At 45.3% G+C, this 16,219-nt stretch overlaps 1 protein-coding gene across 1 annotated transcript in view; it reads right to left on the reverse strand.

Moving 5' to 3' along the window:
- Positions 1-11,228, reverse strand: part of SNRPC (small nuclear ribonucleoprotein polypeptide C) — a 31,430-nt gene extending 20,202 nt beyond the window's left edge. Inside the window, exons 1-2 of the mRNA XM_038749358.1 lie at positions 11,165-11,228; positions 5,043-5,085 (exon numbers count right to left, since the gene is read on the reverse strand). Of these exons, the coding sequence (XP_038605286.1) occupies positions 5,043-5,085; positions 11,165-11,172 (51 nt within the window). The 5' untranslated portion in view covers positions 11,173-11,228. The remainder of the gene's footprint in view (positions 1-5,042; positions 5,086-11,164) is intronic.
- Positions 11,229-16,219: the final 4,991 nt, after the last annotated feature.

Consider the following 16,219-nt stretch of genomic DNA (forward strand, 5'->3'; position numbering starts at 1 on the left):
AAGGTGATCAGGTTGTCCCACGTGGGGCTCACAATCTTAATCCCCATTTTACAGATGGGGTAACTGAGGCCCAGAGAAATGAAGGGAAGTGCCCAAACTCACACAGCTGACAATAATAATAATAATAATGATGTTGGTATTTATTAAGCATTTACTATGTGCCAAGCACTGTTCTAAGCACTGGGGTAGAAACAAGGTGATCAGGTTGTCCCATGTGGGGCTCAGTCTTAATCCCCATTTTACAGATAGGGTAATTGAGGCACAGAGAAGTGAAGAGACTTGCCCAAAGTCACACAGCTGACAATAATAATAATAATAATGTTGGTATTTATTAAAAATTTACTATGTGCCAAGCACTGTTCTAAGCGCTGGGGTAGATACAGGGTGATCAGGTTGTCCCACGTGGGGCTCACAGTCTTCATCCCCATTTTACAGATGGGGTAACTGAGGCCCAGAGAAATGAAGGGACTTGCCCAAAGTCACACAGCTGACAATAACAATAATAATAATGCTGGTATTTATTAAACATTTACTATGTGCCAAGCACTGTTCTAAGCACTGGGGTAGATACAAGGTGATCAGGTTGCCCCACGTGGGGCTCACAGTCTTAATCCCCATTTTACAGACGGGGTAACTGAGGCCCAGAGAAGTGAAGTGACTTGTCCAAAGTCACACAGCCGATAAGTGGCGGGGCCGGGATTAGAACCCATGACCTCGGACTCCCAAGCCCGGGCTCTTTCCACTGAGCCACGCGGCTTCTGCCCACTGCTAGTTTGGAGGGGTTTGTTTACCCCTCTTGTTTAAGCGAAAGAGCCCGGGCTTCTCTAAACAAGTAAACAGGCATCAATACAAATAAAGAGAATTATCATTATTATTATTATTAATCATTTTAATTAATATTGAATATATTATATTACATATCAATAATAAGTAGCATTGCTCAGTGGAAAGAGCCCGGGCTTGGGAGCCAGAGGACATGGGTTCAAATCCTGGCTCCCTCACATGTCACCTGTATATATGTTTGTACATATTTATTACTCTATTTTACTTGTCCATATTTATTCTATTTATTTTATTTTGTTAATATGTTTCGTTTTGTTGTCTGCCTCCCCCTTCTAGACTGTGGGCCCGCTGTTGGGTAGGGACCGTCTTAATCCCCATTTTACAGACGGGGTAACTGAGGCCCAGAGAAGTGAAGTGACTTGCCCAAAGTCACACAGCCGATAAGCGGCGGGGCCGGGATTAGAACCCATGACCTCGGACTCCCAAGCCCGGGCTCCTTCCACTGAGCCACGCGGCTTCTGCCCACTGCTAGTTTGGAGGGGATTGTTTAACCCTCTTGTTTAAGCGATCAGTAGTCCAGATCTCCTAATCCTCAGCCCGACTACGCTTGCACGGCCGGAGGAATAAATATAGTCAATTGAAAGATAATCCTGGGAGGATCCCGCAGCTCTAGTGAATTCCATTTACAAACATCCATTCCGGAACCTATCCCCCACAAAAAACTGGCGTTACTGCTGGAAAAGAAAAAAATAATCACATTTCTTCGGTCTCCCCAAGAAAACTGGAGAAAATTAAAGATTACCGTGGCTAAGCAGCGTGGCTCGGTGGGAAAAGCCCGGGCTTGGGAGTCAGAGGTCGTGGGTTCTAGTCCCGGCTCCGCCACTTATGAGCTGTGTGCCTTTGGGCAAGTCACTTCACTTCTCTGGGCCTCAGTTCCCTCATCTGGAAAATGGGGATGAGGACTGTGAGCCCCACGTGGGACCACCTGATTACCTTGGATCTACCCCAGTGCTTAAAATGGTGCTTGGCACATAGTAAGTGTTTAACAAATATCGTCATTATTATTACTCTGCACATAGTAAGCGCTCAATAAATACGATTGATGATGATGATGATTACTCATCATTTCAAAGGGAAATGGGGACTGCAACGTAGCTAATTATCCTTCCAGATGACTTTCAAAAGAAAGAGTGAAACAATAAGTGATTGCGCGGCACTAGGGATGTAAGTCGAATTTATTGAGGGCTTAACAAATATCGTTATTATTATTACTCATCATCTCAAAGGGAAATGGCGGCTAATTATCATCATCATCATCAATCGTATTTATTGGGCACTTACTGTGTGCGGAGCACTGTACTAAGCGCTTGGGAAGTACAAGTTGGCAACATAATTATCCTTCCAGATGACTTTTAAAAGAAAGAGTGAAACAATACGTGATTGCGCGGCACTAGGGATGTAAGTTGAATTTATTGAGGGCTTACTATGTGCCGAGCACAACGGTGCTCGGCACATAGTAAGCGCTTAATGGCACATAGTAAGCGCTTGACAAATATCGTCATTATTATTACTCATCATCTCAAAGGGAAATGGGGACTGCAGTGTAGCTAATTATCCTTCCAGATGACTTTTAAAAGAAAGAGTGAAACAATAAGTGATTGCGCGGCACTAGGGATGTAAGTCGAATTTATTGAGGGCTTACAATGTGCTGAGCACAACGGTGCTCGGCACATAGTAAGCGCTTAATGGCACATAATAAGCGCTTAAAAAATATCGTCATTATTATTACTCATCATCTCAAAGGGAAATGGGGACTGAAGGGTAGCTAATTATCCTTCCAGATGACTTTTAAAAGAAACAGTGAAACAATACGTGATTGTGCGACACTAGGGATGTAAGCTGAATTTACTGAGGGCTTAACAAATATCGTCATTATTATTCCTCATCATCTCAAATTGGGTAGGGACTGTCTCTATATGTTGCCAACTTGTACTTCCCAAGCGCTTAGTACAGTGCTCTGCCCACAGTAAGTGCTCAATAAATACGATTGATGATGATGATGGGGACTGCAATGTAGCTAATTATCCTTCCAGATGACTTTTAAAAGAAAGTGAAACAATAAGTGATTGCGCGGCACTAGGGATGTAAGTCGAATTTATTGAGGGCTTACTATGTGCTGAGCACAATGGTGCTTGGCACATAGTAAGCGCTGAACAAATATCGTCACTATTATTACTCATCTCAAAGGGAAATGGGGACTGCAATGTAGCTAATTATCCTTCCAGATGACTTTTAAAAGAAAGAGTGAAACAGTAAGTGATTGCACGGCACTAGGGATGTAAGTCAAATTTATTGAGGACTTACAATGTGCCGAGCACAACGGTGTTTGGCACATAGTGAGCGCTTAACAAATATCGTCATTATTATTACTCATCATCTCAAAGGGAAATGGGGACTGCAATGTAGCTAATTAACCTTCCAGATGACTTTTAAAAGAAAGAGTGAAACAGTAAGTGATTGCACGGCACTAGGGATGTAAGTCAAATTTATTGAGGACTTACAATGTGCCGAGCACAACGGTGTTTGGCACATAGTGAGCGCTTAACAAATATCGTCATTATTATTACTCATCATCTCAAAGGGAAATGGGGACTGCAGTGTAGCTAATTATCCTTCCAGATGACTTTTAAAAGAAAGAGTGAAACAATAAGTGATTGCGCGGCACTAGGGATGTACGTCGAATTTATTGAGGGCTTACTATGTGCTGAGCACAACGGTGCTTCACACATAGTAAGCGCTTAATGGCACATAGTAAGCGCTTAACAAAGATCGTCATTATTATTACTCATCATCTCAAAGGGAAATGGGGACTGCAGTGTAGCTAATTATCCTTCCAGATGACTTTTAAAAGAAAGAGTGAAACAATAAGTGATTGCGCGGCACTAGGGATGTAAGTCGAATTTATTGAGGGCTTACAATGTGCTGAGCACAACAGTGTTTGGCACATAGTAAGCGCTTAACAAATATCGCCATTATTTTTACTCATCACCTCAAAGGGAAATGGGGACTGCAATGTAGCTAATTATCCTTCCAGAGGACTTTTAAAAGAGTGAAACAATAAGTGATTGCGCAGCACTAGGGATGTAAGTCGAATTTATTGAGGGCTTACAATGTGCCGAGCACAACAGTGTTCGGCACGTAGTAAGCGCTTAACAAATATCGTCATTATTATTACTCATCATCTCAAAGGGAAATGGGGACTGCAATGTAGCTAATTATCCTTCCAGATGACTTTGAAAAGAAAGAGTGAAACAGTAAGTGATTGCACGGCACTAGGGATGTAAGTCGAACTTATCGAGGGCTTAACAAATATAGTCACTATTATTACTCATCCTCTCAAAGGGAAATGGTGGCTAATTATCCTTCCAGATGACTTTTAAAAGAAAGAGTGAAACAATAAGTGATTGCGTGGCACTAGGGATGTAAGTCGAATTTATGGAGGGCTTGCTATGTGCTGCGCACAACGGTGCTTGGCACATAGTAAGCACTTAACAAATATCGTCATTATTATTACTCATCACCTCAAAGGGAAATGGGGACTGAAGGGTAGCTAATTATCCTTCCAGATGACTTTTAAAAGAAAGTGAAACAATAAGTGATTGCGCGGCACTAGGGATGCAAGTCGAATTTATTGAGGGCTTACTATGTGCAGGGCACAACAGTGCTTGGCACATAGTAAGCGCTTAATGGCACATAGTAAGCGCTTAACAAATATCGTCATTATTATTACTCATCATCTCAAAGGGAAACGGGGACAGCAATGTAGCTAATTATCCTTCCAGATGACTTTTAAAAGAAAGTGAAACAATAAGTGATTGCGCGGCACTAGGGATGTAAGTCAAATTTATTGAGGGCTTAATGGCTTATAGTAAGCGCTTAACAAATATCATCATTATTATTACTCATCATCTCAAAGGGAAATGGGGACTGCAATGTAGCTAATTATCCTTCCAGATGACTTTTAAAAGAAAGAGTGAAACAATAAGTGATTGCGCGGCACTAGGAATATAAATCGAGTTTATTGAGGGCTTACTATGTGCAGAGCAGTGTACTAAGGACTTGGGAGAGTTTCAATACAACAGAATGAGGAGATTCGCTCCCTGCCCACAACGAGCTTACTCTAGATGGGGAGACACCAAGACAGTAACAAAATCAACGATCACTTTGTGTCCCGGAACAAGCGGGAGTCCAATACTTACCGAGTCATGGGTAAGATACGTATCACAGTAGTCACAGTAAAACCTGGGGGAGTGGAAAAAAGAATAATACAACATTAGCAATATCAAGGTGCTACAGTGGTCACCATCGTGTGGTAAACGCTCATTCATTCATTCATAGTTATTGAGCGCTTACTGTGTGCAGAGCACTGTACTAAGCGCTTGGGAAGTCCAAGTTGGCAACATATAGAGATGGTCCTTACCCAACAGCGGGCTCACAGTCTAGAAGACCTAAACTCCAATTAGGAAAGCTCCAAGCTCGTCTTGCCATTCCCCCGGCTCTTTTCGATGCCGGTTTGGAAAAGAGAATTAAGTCCTATTTTGCATAGCGGGCCGCGGAACAACCTGGATAACCTGTATCTACGCAGCGAAGCAGCGTGGCTCAGTGGAAAGAGCCCGGGCTTTGGAGTCAGAGGTCGTGGGTTCAAATCCCGGCTCCGCCACTTGTCAGCTGGGTGACTTTGGGCAAGTCACTTCACTTCTCTGGGCCTCAGTTCCCTCATCTGGAAAATGGGGATGAAGACTGTGAGCCCCCTGTGAGACAACGTGATCACCTTGTAACCTCCCCAGTGCTTAGAACGGTGCTTGGCACATAGTAAGCGCTTAATAAATGCCATTATTATTATTATTATTATTATTATTATTAATAAATCCCGGCTCCACCACTTATCTGCTGAGTGACCTGGGGCAAGTCACTTCTCCGGGCCCCAGGTATCTCATCTGTAAAATGGGGATTAAGACTGGGAGCCCCATGTGGGATGGGAAGCAGTGTGGCTCAGTGGAAAAGAGCCCGGGCTTTGGAGTCAGAGGTCATGGGTTCAAATCCCGGCTCCGCCACTTAGCTGTGTGACTTTGGGCAAGTCACTTCACTTCTGTGGGCCTCAGTTCCCTCATCTGTAAAATGTGGATTAAGACTGTGAGCCCCCCGTGGGACAACCTGATCATCCTGTAACCTCCCCAGCGCTTAGAAGAGTGCTTTGCACATAGTAAGCGCTTAATCAATGCCATTATTATTATTATTGTTATTATTATTATTCTCTGGGCCTCAGTTACCTCATCTGTAAAATGGGGGATTACGACTGTGAGCCCCCCGTGGGACAACCTGATCACCTTGTAACCTCCCCAGCACTTAGAACAGCCCTTTGCACATAGTAAGCGCTTAATAAATGATATTATTATTATTATCACCCCAGCGCTCGGAACAGTGCTTGGCCCATGTAAGCACAAATATAATCACCATTATCAATATTTTAATTATTATTATTGACATATCCCACCAGACGGGCTGCCCATACCCCGCCCCTGGGTGAATTCTCCACCTCCCCCAGACTCATTCATTCATTCAATCATATTTATTGAGCGCTTACTGTGTGCAGAGCACTGTACTAAGCACTTGGGAAGTACAATTCGGCAACAAATAGAGACAATCCCTGCCCACAAAGGATTCACAGTCTAGAAGGGGGGAGACAGACATTAAAAAAAGTAAACAGGCATCAGTAGCATTATTATAAGTAAAAAGAATTATAGATATATACACATCATTAATACAAACGAATAGAATTGTGATAAATTATGAACAGAATTATGATAAATATGTAGATCAGAGGGGGCACGTTCCCTGCCAAAAAGGATTTACAGTCTACAGTGTCAGGCATTAATATAAATAAATTACGGATATGTTCGTTAAGTGCTTTGAGCACAAACCATAACTGACCCCAAACTCCTCACCTGCTTTCTCTCTCATACAATCCCTTTCAGCAATCAATCAATCGTATTTATTGAGCGCTTACTGTGTGCAGGGCACTGTACTAAGCAAACGTGTCCTGTCCTCCCCAGAATCTTCCAATCTTTTGACTCCCCCCCAAATATTCTCAGTTCATCACGCCCCATTTATTCTCCATTCATTCAATCGTATTTATTGAGCGCTGACTGTGCGCCGAGCACTGTACTGAGCGCGTGGGAAGTCCAAGCCGGCAAAATCTAGAGACGGTCCCTACCCAACAACGGGCTCACAGTCTAGAAGGGGGGAGACAGGCAACAAAACAAGTAAACAGGCATCAGTAGCATTATGATAAATAAAAAGAATTATAGATATCATCATCATCATCAATCGTATTTATTGAGCGCTTACTGTGTGCAGAGCACTGTACTAAGCGCTTGGGAAGTACAAATTGGCAACATATAGAGACAGTCCCTACCCAACAGTGGGCTCACAGTCCAAAAGATATATACACATCATTAATACAAACGAATAGAATTATGATTAATGATGAATAGAATTATGACAAATATGTAGATCAGAGGGGGCACGTTCCCTGCCAAAAAGGATTTACAGTCTACAGTGTCAGGCATTAATATAAATAAATTACGGATAAGTTCGTTAAGTGCTTTGAGCACAAACCATAACTGACCCCAAACTCCTCACCTGCCTTCTCTCTCATACCCTCCCTCTCTGCAAACCTGTCCTCCCCTCCCCAGGATCTCCCCATCTTTTGACCCCCCCCCAATATTCACAGTTCATCACGCATCATTAATATAAATGAATAGAATTATGATTAATGATGAATAGGATTATGACAAATATGTAGATCAGAGGGGGCCCGTTCCCTGCCAAAAAGGATTTACAGTCTACAGTGTCAGGCATTAATATAAATAAATTACGGATAAGTTCGTTAAGTGCTTTGAGCACAAACCATAACTGACCCCAAACTCCTCACCTGCCTTCTCTCTCATACCCTCCCTCTCTGCAAACCTGTCCTCCCCTCCCCAGGATCTCCCCATCTTTTGACCCCCCCCAATATTCACAGTTCATCACGCATCATTAATATAAATGAATAGAATTATGATTAATGATGAATAGGATTATGATAAACATGTAGATCAGAGGGGGCCCGTTGCCTGCCAAAAAGAATTTACAGTCTATAGTGTCAGACATTAATATAAATAATATTGTATAGAATAAATATCGCATAATATTTAATATTAAATATACAATAAATACTTAATAAATATATTTTAATAAATATATAATACATATAAAATAAATATATAATAAATGTTATGTAATATAAATATTATATTATATTGTACGGATATGTTAAGTGCTTTGAGCACAAACCATAACTGACCCCAAACTCCTCACCTGCCTTTTCTCTCCTACAATCCCGTTCAGCAAACCTGTCCCGTCCTCCCCAGAATCTTCCGATCTATTGGACCCCCGCTCCAATGGTCTCAGTTCATCACGCTCCATTTATTCTCCATTCGTTCAATCGTATTTATCTGCACACGCGAGGCGTTCAATAAATACGACTGATGGAGGACCCAGTGGATGCACTGAGCACCTCCCTGTGTACTGAGTGCAACCCACCGGCTCCCCCATCCCCAAACCCACTCCTTCATTCCCCCCAGCGCTCAGTACAGTGCTCTGCACATGTGAGGCGTTCAATAAATACGACTGATGGAAAACCAAACGGACGCACTGAGAACCTCCCTGTGTACTGAGCGCAACCCACCGGCTCCCCCGTCCCCAAACGCACTCCTTCCCTCCCCCAGCGCTTAGTACAGTGCTCTGCACACGTGAGGCGTTCAATAAATACGAATGATGGAGGACCAAACGGATGCACTGAGCACCTCCCTGTGTACTGAGCGCAACCCACCGGCTCCCGCGTCCCCAAACCCACTCCTTCATTCCCCCCAGCGCTCAGTACAGTGCTCTGCACACGTGAGGTGTTCAATAAGTACGACTGAGGAAGGACCAAATGGATGCACTGAGCACCTCCCTGTGTATTGAGCGCAACCCACCGGCTCTCCCATCCCCAAACACACTCCTTCCCTCCCCCAGCGCTTAGTACAGTGCTCTGCACACGTGAGGTGTTCAATAAGTACGACTGAGGAAGGACCAAATGGATGCACTGAGCACCTCCCTGTGTACTGAGTGCAACCCACCGGCTCCCCCATCCCCAAACCCACTCCTTCATTCCCCCCAGCGCTTAGTACAGTGCTCTGCACACGTTAGGTGTCCAATAAATACGACTGCTGGAGGACCCAATGGATGCACTGAGCACCTCCCTGTGTACTGAGCGCAACCCACAGGCTCCCCCATCCCCAAACCCACTCCTTCCCTCCCCCAGCGCTTAGTACAGTGCTCTGCACACGTGAGGCATTCAATAAGTACGACTGAGGAAGGACCAAATGGATGCACTGAGCACCTCCCTGTGTACCGGGCGCAACCCACCGGCTCCCCCATCCCCAAACCCACTCCTTTTCTCCCCCTGCGCTTGATACAGTGCTCCGCACACATTAGGCGTTCAATAAATACGACTGATGGAAAACCAGAGGAACTCACTGAGAACCTCCCTGTGTACTGAGCGCAACCCACCGGTTCCCCCATCCCCAAATCCACTCCTTCCCTCCCCCAGCGCTTAGTACAGGGCTCTGCACACGTGAGGTGTTCAATAAGTACGACTGAGGAAGGACCCAATGGATGCACTGAGCACCTCCCTGTGTACTGAGCGCAACCCACCGGCTCCCCCGTCCCCAAACCCACTCCTTCCCTCCCCCAGCGCTTAGTACAGTACTCTGCACACGTGAGGCGTTCAATAAGTACGACTGAGGAAGGACCAAATGGATGCACTTGAGCACCTTCCTGTGTGCTGAGCGCAACCCACCGGCTCCCGCCTCCCCAAACGCACTCCTTCCCTCCCCCAGCGCTTAGTACATTGCTCTGCACACGTAGGCATTCAATAAATACGACTGCTGGAGGACCCAATGGATGCACTGCGCACCTCCCTGTGTATTGAGCGCAACCCACCGGCTCCCCCATCCCCAAACCCACTCCTTCCCTCCCCCAGCGCTTAGTACAGTGCTCTGCACACGTGAGGCGTTCAATAAGTACGACTGAGGAAGGACCCAATGGATGCACTAGGCACCTCCCTGTGTACTGAGTGCAACCCACCGGCTCCCCCATCCCCAAACCCACTCCTTCATTCCCCCCAGCGCTTAGTACAGTGCTCTGCACGCGTTAGGCGTTCAATAAATACGACTGATGTAGGACCCAGTGGATGCACTGAGCACCTCCCTGTGTACTGAGCGCAACCCACCGGCTCCCCCGTCCCCAAGCCCACTCCTCCCCTCCCCCAGCGCTTAGTACAGTGCTCTGCACACGTGAGGCGTTCAATAAGTACGACTGAGGAAGGACCCAATGGATGCACTGAGCACCTGCCTGTGTATTGAGCGCAACCCACCGGCTCCCCCGTCCCCAAACCCACTCCTTCCCTCCCCCAGCGCTTAGTACATTGCTCTGCACACGTAGGCATTCAATAAATACGACTGATGGAGGACCCAATGGATGCACTGAGCACCTCCCTGGGTACTGAGCGCAACCCACCGGCTCCCCCGTCCCCAAACCCACTCCTTCCCTCCCCCAGCGCTTAGTACAGTGCTCTGCACGCGTTAGGCGTTCAATAAATACGACTGATGTAGGACCCAGTGGATGCACTGAGCACCTCCCTGTGTACTGAGCGCAACCCACCGGCTCCCCCGTCCCCAAGCCCACTCCTCCCCTCCCCCAGCGCTTAGTACAGTGCTCTGCACACGTGAGGCGTTCAATAAGTACGACTGAGGAAGGACCCAATGGATGCACTGAGCACCTGCCTGTGTATTGAGCGCAACCCACCGGCTCCCCCGTCCCCAAACCCACTCCTTCCCTCCCCCAGCGCTTAGTACAGTGCTCTGCACACGTTAGGTGTCCAATAAATACGACCGATGGAGGACCCAATGGATGCACTGAGCACCTCCCTGGGTACTGAGCGCAACCCACCGGCTCCCCCGTCCCCAAACCCACTCCTTCCCTCCCCCAGCGCTCAGTACAGTGCTCTGCACACGTGAGGCGTTCAATAAGTACGACTGAGGAAGGACCCAATGGATGCACTGAGCACCTCCTCCCTGTGTACTGAGCGCAACCCCCCGGCTCCCCCATGCCCAGACCCCCTCCCTTCCTCCCCGCAGCGCTTAGCGCAGCGCAGCTCCCGCCGTGGGCGCTCAGTACGTAGGGCAGATTGGATAGGGGGTGATGGCCGCCTCCCTCCCGCTCTAACGGCGCTCACTTGGGCATGGTGCTCTCCGCGGTCCGTCCCCTCCGCTCCTCTCCGCCGGAAGTGACGCACGGACGCAACGTCGCAGGACTTCCAACGACGCCGTCGCGCGTCCCCTGACGTCACCGAGGTTCCCCCCCCCTCCCGGTCCAATCAGGAGGCGACGTCCGCGCTGGCTACGGGGGCCGGCGGGGCTCAGTTGGCGGCGTTCACCCTCCGCTTCGCCGGAATTGGTTTCCGGGCCGATTTGAACGGCCCGGAAGTGACGTCAGCAGCTGCAAAAAGGGGGCGAGGGCCTGGGAATTGCGACTTGTAAACGGCTTCACTCATTCATTCATTCATTCAATCATTCATTCAATCGTATTTATTGAGCGCCTACTGTGTGCAGAGCACTGTACTAAGCGCTTGGCAACATATACAGACGGTCCCTACCCAACAGCGGGCTCACAATCGAGAAGCTTTTATTATTCAGTCATTCCTTATCATCTTCCCTCCTTCCCTTCCCCACAGCCCCTGTATATATGTTTGCACCTATTTATTACTCTATTTATTTTACTTGTACCTATCTATTCTATTTATTTTATTTTGTTAATATGTTCGGTTTTGTTCTCTGCCTCCCCCTTCTAGACTGGGAGCCCATTATTTTAAGTGCTCAGTACAGAGCGGACTAGTGGACAGGGCACAGGTTTAGGAGACGGAAGGACCTGGGTTCTAATCCTGCCGCTTGTCACTTGACTTCTCTGTGCCTCAGTTATCTCACCTGTAAAATGGGGATTAAGACTGTGAGCCCCGTGTGGGACAGGGACTTTGTCCACCTGATTAATTTTCACCTCCTCCAGGAGGCCTTCCCAGACTGAGCCCCTTCCTTCCTCTCCCCCTCGTCCCCCTCTCCATCCCCGCATCTTACCTCCTTCCCTTCCCCACAGCACCTGTATATATGGACATATGTTTGTACATATTTATTACTCTATTCATTTTACTTGTACATATCTATTCTATTTATTTTATTTTGTTAATATATTTGGTTTGGTTCTCTGTCTCCCCTTTTTAGACTGTGAGCCCACTGTTGGGTAGGGACCGTCTCTATATGTTGCCAACTTGGACTTCTCAAGCGCTTAGTACAGTGCTCTGCACACAGTAAACGCTCAATAAATACGATTGACTGATTGATTATTATTCATATTATTCAGTCATTCATTCAGTCGTTCAATCGTATTTATTGAGCGCTTACTGTGTGCAGAGCACTGGACTAAGCGCTTGGAAAGGACAAGTTGGCAACATATACAGACGATCCCTACCCAACAGTGGGCTCACGGTCTAGAAGCTTTTATTATTCAGTCATTCATTATCATTATTATTCATTATTATTCAGTCGTTCATTCAGTCTTTCAATCGTGTTTATTGAGCGCTTACTGTGTGCAGAGCACTGTACAAAGCGCTTGGGAAGGACAAGTTGGAAATATATACAGACGGTCCCTACCGAACAGTGGGCTCACAGTCTAGAAGCTTTTATTATTCAGTCATTCATTATCATTATTATTCATTATTATCCAGTCATTCATTCAGTCGTTCAATCGTATTTATTGAGCGCTTACTGTGTGCAGAGCACTGTACAAAGCGCTTGGGAAGTACATTCAGTCGTTCAATCGTATTTATTGAGCACTTACTGTGTGCAGAGCACTGGACTAAGCGCTTGGGAAGTACATTAAGTCATTCAATCGTATTTATTGAGCGCTTATTGTGTGCAGAGCACTGTACTAAGCGCTTGGGAACTACATTCAGTCGTTCAATCGTATTTATTGAGCGCTTATTGTGTGCAGAGCACTGGACTAAGCGCTTGGGAGAGGACAATTCAGCAATAGAGACAATCCCTGCCCACCCTAGGCAAACAGTCTAGAAGTGAGGAGACAGACATAAGAATAATAATAATGGCATTTATTAAACGCTTACTATGTGCAAAGCACTGTTCTAAGCGCTGGGGAGGATACGAGGTGATCAGGTTGTCCCACTTGGGGCTCCTGGTCTTCATCCCCATTTTCCAGATGAGGTCACTGAGGCCCAGAGAAGTGAAGTGACTTGCCCAAAGTCACCCAACTGACACGTGAGGGAGCCGGGATTAGAACCCATGACCTCTGACTCCAAAGCCCGGGCTCTTTCCACTGAGCCACGTTGCTTATCTAAACAAGTAAACAGGCATCAATACAAAATAAGAGAATTATCATTATTGTTATTATTAATCATTTTAATTGATAATGAATATCTTATATTATATAACAGTAATAAGCAGCGTGGCTCAGTGGAAAGAGCCCGGGCTTCTCTGAACAAGTAAACAGGCATCAATACAAATAAAGAGAATTATCATTATTGTTATTATTATTAATCATTTAATTAATATTGAATATATTATATTATATATCAATAATAAGTAGCGTTGCTCAGTGGAAAGAGCCCGGGCTTGGGAGCCAGAGGACATGGGTTCAAATCCCGGCTCCCTCACATGTCACCTGTATATATGTATATATATTTGTACATATTTATTACTCTATTTTACTTGTACATATTTATTCTATTTATTTTATTTTGTTAATATGCTTTGTTTTGTTGTCTGTCTCCCCCTTCTAGACTGTGAGCCCACTCTTGGGTAGGGACCGTCTCTTTATCTTGCCAACTTGTCCTTCCCAAGCGCTTAGTACAGTGCTCTGCATACAGTAAGCACTCAATAAATACGATTGAATGTTACTGTGTGACCTTGGGCAAGTCACCTCACTTTTCTGGGCCTCAGTTCTCTCATCTGTAAAATGGGGATTAAAAACTGTGGGCCTCCCCACCCCCCGTGGGAAAACCTGGTAACCTCCCCAGCGCTTAGAACAGTGCTTTGCACATAGTAAGCGCTTAACAAATACCATTATTATTAGCAGTATTATTAATATATTATATATACTAACATACTATATAACAAAACATGAATAGCATATTATATTATTCATTATTAATGATAATAGTTAACGATAGCAATAATAATGGTATTTGTTAATAATAACAATAATGATGGTACTTGTTAAGCGCTTACTAAGTGCCAAGCACTGGGGTAGATACAAGGTTATCAGGTTGTCCCACGTGGGGTTCACACTTTTAATCCCCATTTTACAGATGAGGGAACTGAGGCCCAGAGAAGTCAAGTGACTCACCCAAGGTCACACAGCAGACAAGTGGAGGAGGCGGGATTAGAATCCAGGTCCTCTGAGTCCCAAGCCCGGGCTCTTTCCACTGAGCCACGCTGCTTCTCTACTCATGTGATTTAATAATAATAATAATAATAATAATAATAATGGCATTTGTTAAGCGCTTACTACGTGCAAAGCACTGTTCTAAGCACTGGGGAGGGGAAACAAGGTAATGAGGTTGTCCCATGTGGGGCTCACAGTCTTCATCCCCATTTTCCAGATGAGGGAACTGAGGCTCAGAGAAGTTAAGTGACTTGCCCAAGGTCACACAGCAGACTTGTGGCGGAGCCGGGATTCGAACCCATGACCTCTGACTCTAAAGCCCGGGCTCTTTCCACTGAGCCACGCTGCTTCTCTAATTTCTAATTAGATATTAGACTGTGATTTCTAATGCCAGTTCAAGTGGAAGAAAATTCATTCATTCAACCGTATTTATTGAAAGCTTTGCAAAGCACTGTATTAAGCACTTGGGAGAGAAGCAGTGTGGCACCACTTCATTCATTCATTCATTCAATCGTATTTATTGAGCGCTTACTGTGTGCAGCGCATTGTACTAAGCGCTTGGGAAGTCCAAGTGGGCAACATATAGAGACGGTCCCTACCCAACAGTGGGCTCACAGTCTAAAAGGGGGAGACGGAGAATAAAACAAAACATATTAACAAAATAAAACAAATAGAATAAATATGTACAAATAAAATAAATAGAGTAATAAATACGTACAAACATATATACATATATACAGGTGCTCACTTAGCTGGGTGACTTTGGGCAAGTCACTTCACTTCTCTGGGCCTCAGTTACCTCATCTGGAAAATGGGGGTGAAGACTGTGAGCCCCACGTGGGACAACCTAATCACCTTGTATCCCCCCAGCAGTGCTTCGCACATAGTAAGTGCTTAACAAATGCCATTATTATTATTAAAATATAACAATAAACAGAAATTCCCTGCCCACACGAGCTTACAGTCTAGAGCGGAGGAAAAATTCCTGTGAATTTCCGATTTGGAAATGAAAAGCCACCCAAATCTGCGGAAAAAAAAAAAAGACCTGAACTTGTTCTGATCGATCTGATGGCCATTTCACACTTAGTGATCAACTTGTTTACCAGCCAGCAGTTTGTTAGAGGTCTGTTAGACTCCCCCGGCCCCACCCGATGGTGTCAGCTGGATAGTAATGATAATAATAATAATAATACTAATGATGGTAAGGGTGAGTCCCTTTTTTCTGAAATGCTACTACTAATAATACCTGTTAAGTGTTTGCTATGTGCCATTCATTCATTCAATCGTATTTATTGAGCGCTTACTGTGTGCAGAGCACTGGACTAAGCGCTTGGGAAGCCCAAGTTGGCAACATACAGAGACAGTCCCTTCCCAACAGCGGGCTCACAGTGTCTAGGAGTCTAGAGCGGAGGAAAAATTCCCTTTTATTTCCGATTTGGAAATGAAGAGCCACCCAAATCTGCTGAAAAAAAAAGACCTGAACTTGTTCTGATCGATCTGATGGCCATTTCACACTCAGTGATCAACTTGTTTACCAGCCAGCAGTTTGTTAGTGGTCTGTTAGACTCCCCCCGCCCCACCCTATGGTGTCAGCTGGATAGTAATAATAATAATAATAATAATAATAATAATAATAATAATGGTAAGGGTGAGTCCCTTTTTTCTGAAATGCTACTACTAATAATACCTGTTAAGTGTTTGCTATGTGCCATTCATTCATTCAATCGTATTTATTGAGCGCTTACTGTGTGCAGAGCACTGTACTAAGCGCTTGGGAAATCCAAGTTGGCAACATATAGAGACGGTCCCTACCCAACAGCGGGCTCACAGTCTAGAAGGA

Source organism: Tachyglossus aculeatus, chromosome 7 (assembly GCF_015852505.1).
Source record: "Tachyglossus aculeatus isolate mTacAcu1 chromosome 7, mTacAcu1.pri, whole genome shotgun sequence".
NCBI lineage: Eukaryota > Metazoa > Chordata > Mammalia > Monotremata > Tachyglossidae > Tachyglossus > Tachyglossus aculeatus.